This window comes from Nematolebias whitei, chromosome 4 (assembly GCF_014905685.2).
Source record: "Nematolebias whitei isolate Nwh7 chromosome 4, NemWhi1, whole genome shotgun sequence".
NCBI lineage: Eukaryota > Metazoa > Chordata > Actinopteri > Cyprinodontiformes > Rivulidae > Nematolebias > Nematolebias whitei.
The window spans coordinates 27,746,710-27,763,817 of NC_056501.1; the positions used below are offsets into that span (position 1 = coordinate 27,746,710).

Sequence of the window (17,108 nt, forward strand, 5' to 3'; positions counted from 1 at the left end):
GAGTGGTGGTTCTTGAAGCACTGACTCCAGCTGCAGTCCACTTTTTGTGAATCTCCCCCACATTTTGGAATGGGTTTTGTTTCACAATCCTCTCCAGGGTGCGATTTTCCCTTTTGCTTGTACACTTTTTTTTTCTACCACATCATTTCCTTCCCTTCGCCTCTCTTAATGTGCTTGGACACAGAGCTCTGTGAACAGCCAGCCTCTTCAGCAATGGCCTTTTGTGTTTTGCCCTCCTTGTGCAATGTGTCAATGGTCATCTTTTGGACAACTGTCAAGTCAGCAGTCTTCCCCATCATTGTGTAGCCTACAAAATTACTGAGACCATTTAAAGGCCTTTGCAGGTGTTTTGAGTTATTTAGCTGATTAGAGTGTGGCACCAGGCGTCTTCAGAACTGAACCTTTTCACAATATTCTAATTTTTTGAGATACTCAATTTGGGTTTTTCATTAGATGTCAGTTATAATCATCAACATTAAAATAATAAAATAAACATTTGATCAGTCTGAGTGTAATGAATAGATATACAAGTTTCACTTTTTGAATGGAATTACTGAAACAAATTAACTTTTTCATGATGTTCTAATTTTATGACCAGCACCTGTAAAGATTGAATGAATATACTCCTACCAGACACCATGGATGATAAAAAGACAGAGCTTACGCTGTACATGTTTTTTTTATTTCAATCGGTCGGTCTGTTCAAAGATATGCAGGGAGAGCTGTTTAAACGCTCACATGTTAATCAATACATTAAGTGGTTTTCCACCCACGTCATGCAACCACTTTTTGCATCAAACTGCACCAGTAAGCAGGAATCATTTGCAGCTACTGATCACTTTCATTGGGATTTAAAATACGTGGAAGTACACAGATGTGAAATACAACCTCAAAAGCTCAATAGAATAAAACTTTTGTACAATATATGAGGATCTTGTCTAAAGAAGACGTGACGAGTGGGAAAAGTTGACACTTCCAGTAAAGGGGTGAATTCAGCTCTTTTGAAGTGGAAAGGTTATGAGCAATCAGTGTTTTACCTGTTGCAGATGGCTCTTTGACCAAACTGACAAGCTAACGGTAGTCTGAGCATGTTAGAGACAGCTTTTGTTTTCTCAGATATTTATATCCCAAATTTTAAATTGGTTCACGCAAAGGCTATGTTACAATTTATTCTGCGTAGCAAAAATATTTAGTTAAAATTCACAGGTTATTTGCCGTAGCAGCAACATTCAGCTAGCTGTAACATTTCCAACACATATTAGTGTTTCTGCCAGATGAACTATGTAGTTTGAAACTAATTTAAAACCTCATGAATTATAGAGTTATTCTCATACTCCCAGGCTGCTCTGGAAAGACTATCTGCACTTTGGACAACCACAGATTTTATGAACATTACTGCATAATTTAAAATGTACAGACATGTAAAAGTGTTCACTTATGATGGTTTAAAGACATCTGTTCGCTTGTCAGTCTGGTTAGATTTAAACTGTTGAACTAAGGTTGTTCAAAGCTCCATCTACAACAGGTAAGATATTTATTGTTCATAACTATTCTATAGAACCCCAGCTCCAAAAGAACTGAACTATTGCTTTAAGTACACACAGTTCTCTCAGTGAAAGATGTAGCATCGTGTACAGAGGCAATACACAGCAATTATTGTTCATATTTATGTTTACATGTTGACGGGCTCAGCTGAAACCTCCGTGTTCTTCTTTCTGCAGACGAACAGTTTCCAGGTTGTTCTTGGACACCACTAAATGCATTTAAATGCTTTGGTTACGGTGAGGACGTGACATCAGTCCAAATAGAGAAAACATTTGCAGTCATCAGTTTGTGTACAGAAGATTTCAGTAGGGCAGTTTAGGTGGTTATTTTACAAAATTTTATGTTCTTCTGCAAAGGTGGAATTGAGATGGACTCGGCGGTGGTCAGGAGGGTCCTGTACGTCCGGTCTGTACAGGATGGGGGCTTCATAAATCCAACAGAAGTGAACAAGAGATTAGAGAGCAGATTATGGAAGCATTTACTACTAGGAGAAGAAAAAAAATGAATAAAAGGAACTTTTTAACATTTAATGCTTCTTACTTCTAACTGTACATTAAGCTTTTGGTCTTTTCCTTTTTTAATTGGCTTTGAATTATCAAAGATAAGTTGTAGTTTGGATAAACTGTTGCATGTTTTTCTTGTCAAGAAAAGATCACACACTATCAGAAGTGGTTAAAAAAATACAGATATGACTGGCATCGATTGTTTTTCCAATATTTTTGCCAAAGTAAACTTTTTATTCTGTGTATTCATATTTTTATTTCATATATTTACCACTTTGCAATTTAGAGATTTATAAGGTTTATTTAGTCTTTTCCTGTCTGAAATACTCTTCCGTATACAGTAGCTCTTCCATTTAGTGGGGAGAGGTTTGCATTGCAAACAAGTGTCTCATTCAAATTTCTGATGATTCGATCCTCTCTATCCACGGCAGCATTGATGAAGGCGTGTCCTCGAGGTCTTCACCTGCTCTCACAGCCTTCAGCTCAGGTGTGTCCCTTTCCAGCATCCCATCTCCGCCCCCTCCCTCTCCTTTGCCTGCCCTCAGCTGATGCAGCTCCCTCTCCAGCGCCTCGTTGCGGTGGTACATCTCCAAGTAGCTGGCCTGCAGCTCCTTCTGGTAGCGGATGACCTTGTCCTTCTCCATCTGCCACGTGTGCCGCTCCTCCTCGAAAGCCGAGGCCTGGGCTTCGCTCTGTCGTCGCTCCAGGAGCAGCTCCGCACGCAGACGCTCCTCTGTGGAGCCTCCTGCAAGGAAAACAGTTTTAATAGATTTAGCTGCAGTCTAGAGTACAGGTGGACAAGAAGCCTTTCCATTTTGATCTAGTTATTGGGACCCTGATGTGGGTGGTGAATCACCAAGTGGGGATGGTTTCGGCAATGTCTTAAAAAAACGATATCTACTTTAGAAACAATTACACAAAGAACATTTAATCTCCCATGTTACAAAGGAGACAAAACAGCAGTCATGATTGGATTAAAAATGTTTAACAAGGCTCTTTTATCAAGCTGTGTTTGTATTTTAACCAGCAATACAGTCATGAGTTCCTTTTGTTGGTCGGAAGCTGAAACGTTTGTGAACCCACTGGTCTAGAGCAGCTCTAGGAGGAAACGTAACGAAAGACACTGGCTTTGACCAACTGACAAGAGCCCAGATACCTGTTACTCCTCCAGTCGATGGATTCTCTTCGGCTTCTTTTCCGTTCTCACGTGGACCTGGAGAGGAGAACCTTTCACGCTGTGTCCCCTGCAGCATGAGCTGTAGAGCATCGATCTGAGAGTCTCGGCTGCGCAGCGCCGCTCTGGTTTCTCTGAGCTGCGTCTTCAGCTTGAAGATCTCGCTCAGCTTCTGGGTCACCTCTGCCTGGGAGTCTCTCAGCTGCTGCTTCAGCAACGAGATCTCCCCTGATTTCTGACAAACCTGGGACAGAAACAATATTTTTTGGACTATTCTCACTCCGTGGGACTATTTTCACACTCTGAACAGGAAAAACAAGAAGGAAACTGAGTTATCTTGTTTTTTCACGACTGAAGGCCTCACCTCCCACTGCGTCTCCTCCAGAGTGGGACTCGTTACTTTTGGCATGGCTGAAGCCTCTCGGCTCATTTCCCTCTTCAGGCCGTCGAGCTCCTCCTGCAGTCGATTCTTCTCCTGCTCGGCCTTAAACAGCTGCAGCTGGAAGCTGCGCTGCGAGCGCTGAGCATGCTGGGTGACCTGGCGCAGCTTCGCAGCATACAGGCACTTCAGCTCCTCCACCTCCTTCTCCCACAGACGCTGTTTCCCTTCGAACACCTGCACGGGAACAGGTAAAGGGTGAGACTTCAACAGAGAGGGACGTGCAGACTGACAGCGGGGAACGGAGATTCACCTGAGCGATGGCGCCCTCGCTCTCGTCCAGGTTCCGCTTCATCTGGTTCAGTTCATGCTCCTTCTCCACCAGGCGCTCCTCCAGATCCCTCACCTGGAACAAATCGAAAAATGACCTGCTGACCTGCTCGCCATCCCATCTGTTCATCCGTTCATCTGACACTCACCACGTCCTCCACAGAGAGGGACAGCGTCCATTCGTAAGGAGGTGGAGCCTCTCCGTATGGAGTCAGGCGGCTCAGAGTGGCCATGCTTCGACACGCCATCTCCCCTATGGCCACGCCTCCTGAGCCCACGGCCTTCAGGGTCTGAGACTTTCGGTCCAGAGAGCCGATGGTGTTGATCTGGCCCATCGATGCACTAGAGTGAAATCAAGCAATAAAAAGTCTCTTCTAGTTTAACAATGTTGTTAGAAAAAAAACACCCTTATAGCAGCACTGATCATAAAGAGCAGTTGAGACCAGACCTGATGTGAGCCAGATGTGGGCGGAAGGGAGGGCGGTACGGCGGCAGGCTGCTCATGGAGTTATGGCCCGAGTCCGACAGGTTATCATCCTCCTGGCTCATTACACGTGCCGATGGGAGGGCCTGCACAGACATAAGTACACAGCTACTCAGGTGGAGAGGAGGCTAACTTTAACCTTGAAGAAGAACAAGCTGAAATTCAACAAAAAGTCGGTGCAGAAGTTACTGGAATATTTAATTTACGCAGGAAATCACTGGATCTAATTTGCCAGGCTCAACTTCCCGTCAGGTTTACAGAGCTTTGAAGACGTTTGCACATTCTTTTAACTTTCCCACATTTTTTAAACTTACAACCACAAACTTCAGAGTATTTACTGAGAAAAACACACTAAAAGGAATGAAAATTTGTGGAGTGGATAAAAAGTCATGCACACTTTTCAAATTTATTTAAAAATAAAATAATAATCTAAAAAATGTGGTGCACCTTTGCAACAAATTACCTTCAGAAGTCGTCTAATTAATAAATGGAGTCTGCCTATCCAGTAAAAAGCAGTTGTTCTGTGAAGGCCTAAGAAGTTTGTTAAAGAACATGATTGATCAAACAGCATCATGAAGACCAAGGAACATAGTAGACCAGTCAGGTATAAAACACTATCCCAAAATTTAAACACCCCACCGAGGAGTGGATTCAAAACGTGTAGTTAATAACTAGTCGAGCGCAGTTTAAAATATGTCAAGCTCTGAAAGTCACAATCCCGTGTTGTGATACCTGGTTTGCCCCGGGCGTTGGTCCTCCATGACGGGAGGGAGAGGAAGAAGACGACGAGGTGGAGAGCGTTTTGGGGACGTGGCCGTACGCTCTGTGCAGTCCGTTGGAAAGACTGCGATCCATATCCTCCGACTTGGAAGACGGATAGAGGTTCTGCATGGAGCTGAAGTTTTTAGGGGTGACGAGCTTGAAGGCAGAAGACCTGAAACGGATCTAAAACAGAAGCACCGAGGCCCGACATGGTTTACGGTTGTTAATCCCAGAATGGAAGGTGTGGAGAGAAAGGTGTCACTCACAACAATAAAGGCCGGGTTACACAACATGAATCACAAAGTTGCTATTAAATCGATGCTACTACCCCGTCTGTATTTCCAGTGTTGATGAATTCAAGCAGGAAACAGCTGATTCTTGATCGCTGCAATAAATTTAGAGCATGGCGAGTGACAGAATCCCAATCTGTGGTGGTGAGCTGGAAGAGCTGAGGCTGATTTATGCTGCTAACAGCCTGTAGGGGGGTTGCATCGTGCATATGGAGCTGTATGAATGTGATACCAATCATTTGTGCACAGCCCTATCAGCTTTTCAGTGGTTGTAGATCATTTAATAACAGGAACACAATGAGAGCTCATTCATCTGCATCCGTCCATGAATGAGAACTTCTGCTTGATAAAGTTTTATTTGATCTAAATCACTGGTGATAAAGCATATTTTAGGAGATTTATTTTATTCGTACACATTTGGCTCTAGAGGAAAAACAATTTAATAGAAAGTGATGATAAACGTACCTTTTCGTACTTCCCCCCACTCGGCAGTGAGTTTTTAGTCAGGTCGACTTCAGTGCCATTTTTAGCGTAGATTTTGGCGTAAACGTCGTCCTCCTCTTGGCCAACGATGACGTCCCTCTTGCCGTCAGCACTCGACCCTCCTTTTGGCACTTTTCTGTTTGGGAGCACAGGAGGTCAGAAGACGTCTGGTGAGATGTTCTACAAACACCAGCCTCTCTGTGGCTCTTCCCACCTGGTGATGTTGAGGTAGTTCAGTATCTCTCTTTGGGTCAGGCCTTTCTTCAGGAGGCCGTTGGTCTGTTTGGGTCTCACCTGGGGCACGGCACGGTTGCCTTTAGTCGGAGACACATCTGGCCTCTCCACCAGACTGCCTACACTGCCCATGCCGCAATGTGAAGAAAGAGGAGAGGCTGGGAAACAGCGGAAGTTCTGGCTGGGCCCGCGAGTCAGAGGAAGAGTCTGGACGGAGGCTGCCATTGATCACAGGCCGCTCCGAGGTGGTGAAGGGATCTGAAAAAATATAAGTGGGAAAAGAATGAGCAGATGGCAGAGATCAGAGCTTGCTTTAAATATATTTGTATAAACTTAGTGAGCTACAGTAAAGCTTTAATTTCTCAAACTCTGATGTGGAGCCTAACAGATTTAGAGCCCTGTGCTGTTTCTGCTGTACCACAGCCTGTAAGCACTTGTCCAAATGTCTTAAATCAATATATTGATTTCTTTTTAAAAAAGCATTGCTGTTGTGTTTTTTTAGTCATTTTTTTTAATCTAGTAGATTGCAAAGGATATAAATAATAAACTATTGTGGTTATGGTTCAAAAACAAAGAAAAGGTCATCGGTTGAAGAAAACCCACTATGGTTGTCATTTAATTAAGGAATTTAAATAGAAAAATTACATTTCTTGCACAAATGCAGAGTGAATGTTTATTGCTGAATGATTTTTGCTGAAACAGAAATAGACCTAAAACATAGAATGCTTAACAAAAGCATACATTTAGCAGAAAGAAGCTAGAAAGGTGCATAAAAGATTAAATTAGCAGAAAATAGCTTTAAAAAGAGCAAACAAACAAACAAGAAAAGCTGGAATGAGCATAAAGAAGCTGAAAGGAGCTGAACCAGAACAAAAACGGAGCTAGGCATTAAAAGGATTTAAACAGCTCAAAGGGTTTGAAGGAGGTGAAGAGAGGGCCATTCATTTTCAATTAGAAAAACCATGGCTGAAAAAGCTAAATACTGTATTTGAAAAAGCTTAAATTGCCCGAACACCAAAAGTCCAAGCTGAAGTGTCCTGAATGAGCCGAACATTTTCATACATGAATTTTTGAAATAGAGCAAAAATTGTTGAACGAGTTACGTGCCAGATAAAAGGAGCAAGAGCGTGAATGATTTATGAACATTTACACAATAATACAATAAGAACAGTTTTTAAAAAAAAACTTTTGACAACTCCTAACAAATATGTTATTTTGTTATGTAACAGAACATTACAATCATTAATAAGATCCTAATAACAATAATAATAATAGGTCAGCTCTTTCTGAGTTCTAATCTGTTCTTTAGTTTAACGTATTTAGCTCCAAACTGATTTATTAGTATAGATTATTAACAATAACGAAACTTGTATTTTCATACTTGAGTGACAATAAAAAGAAGTTTGTGAATTTCATGTCCTTGAGATCATTGTGGGTCTCAACTGATCTGACTTCGGGACCCATTATCAGCCCTTAATGACAAGCAGCGACCCAGATGTAGGACATGTTTCAACTTCTCGAAGTTGTTGGATGGAAAGATGGTTTCAACCTGAGATAGAATAGAATATTATAGTAACATAAAAATTATTATAAACCAAAACCACCAGCAAGAGGTGATGCTAGAGAGAGAAATATAGACTTTTATGTCCTCTTAGCTCCATATGCTCAGTGGTTAGCACTGTTGTCTCACAGCAAGAGGGTCATGGGTTCAATCCCCGGTTGGACCTGGGGTCTTTCTGTGTGGAGTTTGCATGTTCTTCTCGTGCTTGCGTGGGTTTTCTCCCGGTACTCCGGTTTCCTCCCACAGACCAAAAACATGCACGTTAGGCTGCCTTCAGGCCTCCCTTACAAAAGAGATCAGTGATCTCAGTGGGATTTGTCTGGTTAAATAAAGGTTAATAAATATAGTTTAAATAAAATAGTTACTTTCATAACTTCGGCTTTTTTTAATATCCTCGACACAAACACCCAACTAGAAAAGGGTTTTCAAAAACACTCAAAATATAGAGCTTAAAACGTTTCAGTCACTTATTCAGTCATTCACCAAGATCAATAATACAGTATAGTCACAATAATCAGAACCATGAATATTTTTTTACTCAACTTTCATTTTTTTTTCTCTCTAGCAAAGAAAGACCAGTGACCCTCCGAGAACAGGTTCATGACCCACTTTGACCGGGACCCACCAGTTCTTTGTTGTGGACGTAATTTGTTCTTTATTACAGACGATAATCCAATCCAAATCATGCAATTAATACGTTTTTAAGAATGATCACAAGAAAATATGTTAATAAAATACATAACAAGTTAATAGTTATGTTTTGTAACCTGATATAAATTTTCTAATACATCTGTGAACTTAAAAAAAACAAAACTCTGAAAACAACCTAGAAGATAAACTGATAAGTACTGTTTTTAAAGAACTTTCTTTAGTTTGTATTCTCTACTTAAACAAAACTAACAATCTTAGCTTGGAAGTTTTCAAACTATACCTTTCCTAAAAACTCCTCAGCCATGCAAGCACCTCGGGGTGGTTGTGTTTAGTCACACTGATGCTCCCTGTTGTCATGGTAACAAGGTGATGTAAGGTAACGTGTTTCCATTTGTTTTAAAGGCTCATAAATCTAAAGGGAAGTTTGAAGGATCAGTCTACTGATGATACTGATCCCAGATGAACCTGACAGATTTTATGACCATCATCTGATAGTTGAAAACAACTCTTACAATGAAAGAAAAGCAGGAATCTTTACCTCCCTCACTGAAAACACCACTCCATCTTTTAGTCCTTTATGTGTGGATGATAATGCCTGGAGGACAAAGGTGAGTCGACACGTTTCATCAGCTGCTCACAGAACAACTCAGCTTCTCACCGCACCACATAACAAACAAACACAACCAGACCTTCATGCAAATGGAGAGCAAGGAATGCAAAGTGACTTTGTGCAAACAGGCAGGACGTCAAATCATCCTTTACCAAACAATTGTTTCCCAAAGGCAAATCTGAAGAGTAACGTAAGGCCACCTCGAGCTGCCACCTGAGCAGCTTACAAACTTCTGATCCACCTGTTATTACAACTTGTTTTACTAGAAGGAAAGCAAACTCTGCACATAATAGACGTTTTCATGCAAATTACTTAGATTAAAGGAAAAATATATCTGTGGTAGATTACACAAGTAGTCTGGCATTGCTTAAATTTAATTTCAACAAAACTGAAATCTGTTTGAGTGATGGGAAGTTTTATAATTGTCTACTTTTTATAAATGAGCAAAGATTTTTTTTTTTTACTATTTTTTTAATCAAACTAAACCAGCTGCAAAGCCGTTCAAACACCCACCAAAGATCCCGAAGAGCCTCTTCATCTTTTCTTTGCATCACCCCTCTTCGCCGTCGTTCACCCACACGGCCTCTCTCCTTCCCTTCTTTTCAGACAACCTCATTAAGGTGCACTATTGATTTCACCCTTTTGACCCGCTCTGTTCCTGCACATAAACACATCCCTGAAGTCATAAAACATTCCAGAGATCATAAAACATGTGCATACCTCATCTACAACCAGGACCAGAGCCAGCTGAGCTGTAGACCAGAGAGGAGGGGTCACTTGTTTCAGCCCCTCCACCATGAACACACTCTACAGATTTCGCAGTTTGTTTTACACCGGATGCTCTTACTGATACAATGGGTTCGAACCTGCAGCCTCAGGATTACAAGACAGCAGCACTAACCACCGAGCTATCACAGCCTTCTTTGAAACTTTGTTAGGGGCATTAAGGGATAGAAGCAGCTAGAAGCTGCTTCCTGCAGGCCACTGATTATATTTTCCTTCCCTGTGAAAACAAAGTCTGCTTTGGCTTTCTGAAGTGGTCCATGGAGTTATCAGTGCTTAATATTGACTCTAATCTTAGTTTGGATTATCAGGTTGAATTCATCTGAACCAAGTCAAACTAACAGTTACTCTGGTGTGGATTCCTGTCTTCCTTAAATAATGCCAGAAGTTTTGTAGCTGTGAAGTTTGTCAGTTGGGTCAGAAGTAAACTTGTTTTGTTAAAACTGAGGTTGAACTGTCCTCAGCAGGTAAAATAATCTTTTCTCAAAAGTCTTTTCAGAAGCTTTGAACTGTTCCTTTAAAGAAGTGTAATAGATAGGATGTCCCTTTATTTCTTTCAGCCCTTGAAACGTATCTGGATGCAGCCGTCTGATGTGGTTTCTTGTGATACTTTTTATTTTGCACGTTTTGCAGTCGAAAAGTGCTCAGTGAACACTTAACTTAATCTAACTTTCATCTCAAAAATTCTAGAGGAAATAGTTGCAGGTCACTTATGTGATCATCTATCTGTTTGAAGAGTTTCAGTCAGGCGTTAGAGCTCATCATAGCACAGAAACAGCACTAGTAAAAGTCACTAATGATATTCTCATGGCCTCAGACAATGGACTTGTGTCTATACTGGTCCTGTTAGCCCTCAGTGCTGCATTTGATACAGTTGATCACAATATTTTACTACAGAGACTTGAATATGATATTTGGATTACAGAAACAGCTCTAAAATGGTTTAAATGATAGTTATCTGATAGATTCCAGTTTTTAAATGTAAATAATGAATTTTCTTAATACACCAAAGTTAGTAATGGAGTTCCTCAAGGTTCAGTGCTCGGACAAATACTCTTTACCTTGTACATGCTTCCTTTAGGTAAAGTTATTAAACAGCATAAATTTTCATTGTTATGCTGATGATACACAGTTATATTTGTCCATGAAACCCAATTAATCCAATCAGCTGCTTAGACTACAAGCATCTCTCAAAGACATAAAAACCCTGATGATCCTTAATTCTCTGCTTTTAAACTCAGGCAAAACTGAAGTTTTGGTTTTTGGACCTGAGCACCTTAAGATTTAAATTTTCAGTCTTTCTCCCTCCTTAGATGGCATTAATCTGGCCTCCAGTTCTAATGTTAAAAATATTGGTGTTATTTTTGATCAGGACATGTCTTTTATCCCCCACATTAAAAACATTACTAGAACTGCCTTCTTCCACCTGCGTAATATCGCTAAAATTAGAAATATCTTCTCTAAAAATGATGCAACAAACTGGTTCATACATTTGCCACGTCTAGACTGGACTATTGCAATGGTTTATCTGGGTGTCCAAAAACTGGTACTCCAGTCCCTCTCTTCTGAAAATCAACAAAACACAACCAACAGGAGGGTGGGCTTCAAGTGGGGGACTCAGACAGTTAGAATGAAAAAGTCAAGTCAATTTGATTTATCAAGCACATTTAAAACAACAGCTGTCACCAAAGTGCTAAACTCAAACAGAAAGAGTATATATTAATTAAAGGCCTATCACTCTTTGAAGCATATTGCTCATTGGACCAGATTTTTACATTTAGATTAACTTGTTTGAGAAATGGTGGCACAATGGCTCAGGTGGCAGAGCTACCGTCTCTCAGCGAGAAGGTCATTGGATCGATTCCCGGCTCTGGACCTTTCTGGGTGGAGTTTGTATGTTCTTTCCATGCAAGTGTGGGTTTTCTCCGGATACTCCAGTTTCCTCCCACAGACCAAAAACGTGCATGTTAGTCTGATTGGTATCTCTAAATTGTCTCTGGGTGTGAGTGAGAAAGTGAATGGTTGTTTGTCTCATTTGTCTCTATGTGTCCCTGTGATGGACTGGAGACCTGTCCAGGATGTACCTCACCTCTTGCACAGTGATTGCTGGACATGGGCACCAGTGACCCTCGTGACCCGAAAAGGAAGAAGTGGGTAAAGATAATTGATGGATGGATGAATTTTTAATGTATAGTTTCAGGAAATAGGTGACATGGTAGTACAGCGGTTAGAGCCATTGCCTCTCAGTGAGGAGATTGCAGGTTTGGATCATTCAACACCTTCCTGGATGGAGTTTCATGGTCTCCTCGTGCATGTGTGGGTTTTTTCTGTTTTCTCTGTTTACATCATGCTGGCTTGTTTTCCAGGAAGTGAACCTGAGCAGGGGTGAGGATGATTGGTCAAATTTGCAGAAATGTTGTGGTCCAAATTGCAAATCTGAGCAAAATCTGCAGCGATTACTGGTAAGTGAACTTGTGGTGGTAGTTGGATTTGCATCATCACAACTTCCTGGATGGACTGTCTTCTGCAATAAAATATCTAATTTTGTTCCCCAGTAAAGCAAATTTCAATTTATAATAATAACATGTATATGTGTTGTCATCATTGTATGTTTGCATAGAATGGTGAAATTGGCTCTCTGCATTTAACCCATCCACCCCCAGGTGGAGCAGTGTGCAGCTATTGAAACAGCTCGGGGACCAATTGGGGATAAGGCGTCCTGCTCAGTGACACCACGAGATGTGCAATGACTGGGGATCAAACCTGGGTCTTGCGGGTCCCGAGTTGGCTGCCCTGCCTCTACCCCATCTCGGTCACCTTTAATGCAGTAAGAATTAAAAGTGCTTGCAAGAGAAACTGAAAGGATACATAATCTGTAGGCCTGACTTCTTCAGGGGGTCAAGGACTCTTCTGATGGTTTCTCTCTGCATTCACAATCTAAACCAGCCTCAGCTTGAGCAACAACTGGACGATCCGGCAGCTTGTATTTGCTCAGTCAACAAAAACTGGTTCAGGTCCCTCTTGTAAATGAGTCTCCAAGGCTCAATGGGACTAACCTGTATAAATAAAGGTTGAATGAATGCATAAACTAACAACACAATAACTTCCTTAAAACTTTTTCCTGCCTCGCTCGCATGCACAAATCTTGGAGTACAGACCAGCACAGTACCACTCTGGTATACCTCCTCTTGCTTCTAGTACCATCAAGCATCCTGCACTGCTGGCCTGGACAGTTAGAGCAATTATGTAAATGGTTAAAATAGGCAGGGAGAGTGAGGCAGCAACAACTCCAGCCCACTCCATTCAGGGCTCTCAGCCAGGCCCAGATCAAAGCTGCCCAAGATGCTCATGTTTATATTCATGAACTGCTATCTCCCCCGATATGAAACTTTCCACTAAAGCATCTGGCTCCTAATAAGCTGGAATAATACCTCATGCTCAGAAAAGAGGCCTGGTGATCAATGAAGACGAATATAACACTTAGGAAACAAGGGTTTTACTCTGGTAGTGCCCAGTTAATAAATATGTGTGTATCTTTTTTGTTCAAGTAAGAAATCATGAAAGTAAACGGGGGCAGTTTGTGCTCCGATGGTATGAATGAACGGGTTTTATTCTGTATAAATAAATAATGAGTGCGCAGAGACTAATGGCTACCAGTCAAGGTCAGACAGTATTTTTAGATGCGTTTCTTTGCTAAGTTTGTCTGTTGCTTCAACAAAACACACAAGAAGCCAATCGATGTCTGACAGGAAGCGGGGGAGGAGGGGCAGCGTAAAGGTGATAGGAACAAAGCTGTTCGTTTTGGGCAAACGTTCATTTAGGCCGCTGTGACCACAAATCCTGTGAGACTCCTGAAATCCTGCATCCAGTTGTTTTCCATAATGGCCTCCTGCTTCTGGTTTATGGACCTGAGTGAACTGGGAAGATTTATGGCCCGACCCAGACTGGCCAAGGGGCCTTGAAACACAACACACCTCCTTAAATTCCCCCCCCCCCCCCCCACACACACACACACACACTCAAAGATCAAAGCATGCCAGCCTTGAACAAATAACATTTAATTAAAAAGTGGTTCAAAGCAGTGATGAGCTTTTATTTTGAAATTTGTGCGATTATTACAGATGTTTTTTTCTACCCAATGCTTTTATGTGCTGTACTGTAGCTTTCCTCAAAATATGTTTCATCTGGACACAAAAATACAACTAAAAGGTGAAAACATAAATGTATTATATTAATTACATTTTATTCAAACGCTGTAGCTATTTGGTCAACTTTTTTAAACCTTGAACATCATAGCTTAGCAACAAAACTGTCATAATGTTCTTCCCTTTGTTTGTGTGTTCAGTAATCTGTCTGTTAGCAAAATATCTGATGAATCACTGAATAGATTTTTATGAAACTCTCAGATAGGAATCATTGGATGCACATCTCCAACTGAGTAAAAGTCCCAAAAATGCCTACAACTCAGTTTTACAGATACTGATCTAAAATTTGATGTGGTAGTAGCTGAGAGTCATTCGGGAAGCTAAATGGGCTAACAGATTGCACAAGAGCTTTATTTATGGTAAAACTTTGGCATGCAACGATGAAGACAACAGGCATATGTTCATGGAATTATAGTCTACAGTAGTCCCTCGATACTTCGATTTTCGCAGACTCGCTCTTTCACGGTTTTTCAAAGTAAGATTGAACACGAGGGGAAAAAATTGTACACAACACGATTGTCAACTTTAATATTACTCACGTGATTGGGACAGTACGAGATACTGTAGAGTAAAAAGTTAATGAAAAAATAAAATACTTCGGACAGGCGTTGCCATGTTGTAGTTTCTGTTCAGTAAGCCTACATTGTATCCCCGCTCATAAGGACTACATCTCTCAGAAGCCAACAGGGCCCTACCCAGAAGCTCCCTTGCCTTCTGCTGAAATACATAGAGAGAAAGTTTTGATCTGATCCGAAAAAGTTTGGTCCTTTACAGTGACTTTTGTGCCCAGGGAATTCAGAGAGCTGCATGGAATTGGAGCAGAACCGGACCCCCAGACCCATTGTCAAACTCGAGAGCTGGTAGCTGGCCCACGAGGACTTCCGAGCAGGGGACCCACCACCGTAGGTTTAGGTGCTCCCTTCGGAGCCCACCGGGACTTTTTTCATTGCTCAATTGAACCACCAGTCCCACGCTGGCCACACGAAGGTCCCCCTCTCACCCCAAATGTGCTTTGGTGCTCAAGGGCTGCACAGAAATGGACCAGAACCGGACCTCCAGACCCATTGGCGAATCCAAGAACTGGTTCTGAGCAGGGACATGCCACCGTAAGTCCGGCTTCTCTCCGGAGCCCACCACCACTACCCTGAGCCAGAGAGCTGACCAGAACCGGCAGGGTAGGTCTGCAGAAATGGAACCAGTTGGAGCGGAACCGAGCCGCTGCTGTTCTGCCAACTGGTGAGTAAAATTTAGCAGCTACAGATACAGTACTGTACGTATGTTGTTAAAATGATGTAGGTTTAAAAGTTTAAAACATTGCAAGAGTGTGGGGAAAGATTTATAAAGCCTTTATTTATTTATATATATATATATATATATAAATATATAAATTAAGGATGGGGCCGATCTGATTCGGTATCGGCCTCTGATACCAGCATAACTTATGTATTGAATTCAGATCCAACCTGCAGAGATTTCCGATCCATGATGCATGATGGCTTCAAACTATGGAATGGATTTCCTGAACGGAGGTGTGTCTCATGAACCCAGAGTAATAAGACCCGCCTCACATTCAGGAAATCCAGTTCATAGTTTGCAGCCAGCTACAACGTGAGGACTGAGTTAGCAGCACTGTGGCTAACCAGTGTTGCCAGGTGTACGGCAATTATCGTATTTGTACGACAATTTTGCCCTCTGTATGATGTACGATCAATAATCCCCAAAAAGACCAAATATACGATAATTTGACCATTCCATGAATGTGTGGTTGTAATCGGTTGTCATCAGCCTGTTGCAACTGTCTGTCGGAGTTTTTTTGTGAATCCTGAAAGCATCTGTGTCCGCAAACAGATGCTTTTCTAAATGTGACCTACGAGTGACGTGTATGCGTTTGCCTCAGAACAACGGCCATGATTAGCTGAATAGGCTGCTGCGCCTGCCCCATGAGTGAGGAAAAGAATAAAAGAAAAGAAGAAGAAGCAGAGCCGGTCTGGAAACGAATCCATCACTACTATAGTGCATCAATAGATTTGTTATTTTGGTTATGACGGGTGTACGATAATTCCCTCAAAATACGATAATTTAATGTCTCTAGTACGATAATCCTACATTTCTCACCTGGCAACACTGTGGCTAACAGCTAACAAACTTTTCACCTAAACATGTCCGCTGTGTGGAAGTATTTTACACTAGAAACACCACAAAACAAGCAACAGCAATGTACAATGTCTGCAGAGCCATAGCGCCACATTAAACCGCGGTAAAGTTAGTTTTACGTTGGACATTCGAGCTCCGTGGCTTCAGCGGGGCGCTGCTCTTGCTCAACCTGAAACAGGCAACTCGACCCCAGCCAGCCGCGTTCAGTCTGCCCGTCTCTGAGGACGGACAGACTGAGAGTGACTGATTGAAATCAGACTGCTTGCTGCGGATTGAACAAGAACAACACATCGCTGAAGCCCCAGCGCTCGAATGTTTACAGAGAAGTTGCTAAACTTCATCGTAATTAATGACCAACCGCTATCAGTTGTAGAAAACGAAGGATTTCACAGCTTGATACTTGCAGCCAAGATAAAGTTTACCCTCCAGGAGATACTTATCAGTACAACAGTAAACAATCATAGAAAATAAAAAAACATTTTGTTTGAAAATTACAATAAAATTATATATATAAGAAACAAAAACAGCTACATTATAAAGTGATATAAAATACTAAAAACAGGAACATGTCTGTTGGTTTATGCCACGAACTTAGCAGATTTTTGAAGCCATTTAACATTTTATTTTATTTTATTCATTTATTCATTCATTAAAAAAAATTAATCAAAAAGAAAACATTGAATGAAAAGAGTGTAGAAAGAAGAAAAATCTTATATCTGCCCCTTATTAAAAATATATATATAAAATAACTTTAAACAATCACTTTAATTAATCACTTTAATATCCACTTTAAAGCTAGGATAAAACAAAAACATGTTTTAAAGTTAGAATTTAATTCTAACTTTAAAACTTATCCAACATTAATACAACTTACCTCAAGTTGCCTTTTTGGACATGCATGCATATATTTGTACAAATTGTACTTGAGAGGAGATTATTACAGCCTCATATAAAATCAAT

At 41.2% G+C, this 17,108-nt stretch overlaps 1 protein-coding gene across 1 annotated transcript in view; it reads right to left on the reverse strand.

Moving 5' to 3' along the window:
- Positions 1 to 670: 670 nt before the first annotated feature.
- The window catches only part of n4bp3 (NEDD4 binding protein 3), a 37,966-nt gene continuing 21,528 nt past the window's right edge, over positions 671 to 17,108 (reverse strand). Inside the window, exons 2-10 of the mRNA XM_037675933.1 lie at positions 6,165 to 6,442; positions 5,933 to 6,086; positions 5,148 to 5,360; positions 4,380 to 4,501; positions 4,081 to 4,273; positions 3,915 to 4,007; positions 3,587 to 3,838; positions 3,205 to 3,466; positions 671 to 2,793 (exon numbers count right to left, since the gene is read on the reverse strand). Coding sequence (XP_037531861.1) covers positions 2,441 to 2,793; positions 3,205 to 3,466; positions 3,587 to 3,838; positions 3,915 to 4,007; positions 4,081 to 4,273; positions 4,380 to 4,501; positions 5,148 to 5,360; positions 5,933 to 6,086; positions 6,165 to 6,409 — 1,887 coding nt within the window. The 5' untranslated portion in view covers positions 6,410 to 6,442 and the 3' untranslated portion in view covers positions 671 to 2,440. The remainder of the gene's footprint in view (positions 2,794 to 3,204; positions 3,467 to 3,586; positions 3,839 to 3,914; positions 4,008 to 4,080; positions 4,274 to 4,379; positions 4,502 to 5,147; positions 5,361 to 5,932; positions 6,087 to 6,164; positions 6,443 to 17,108) is intronic.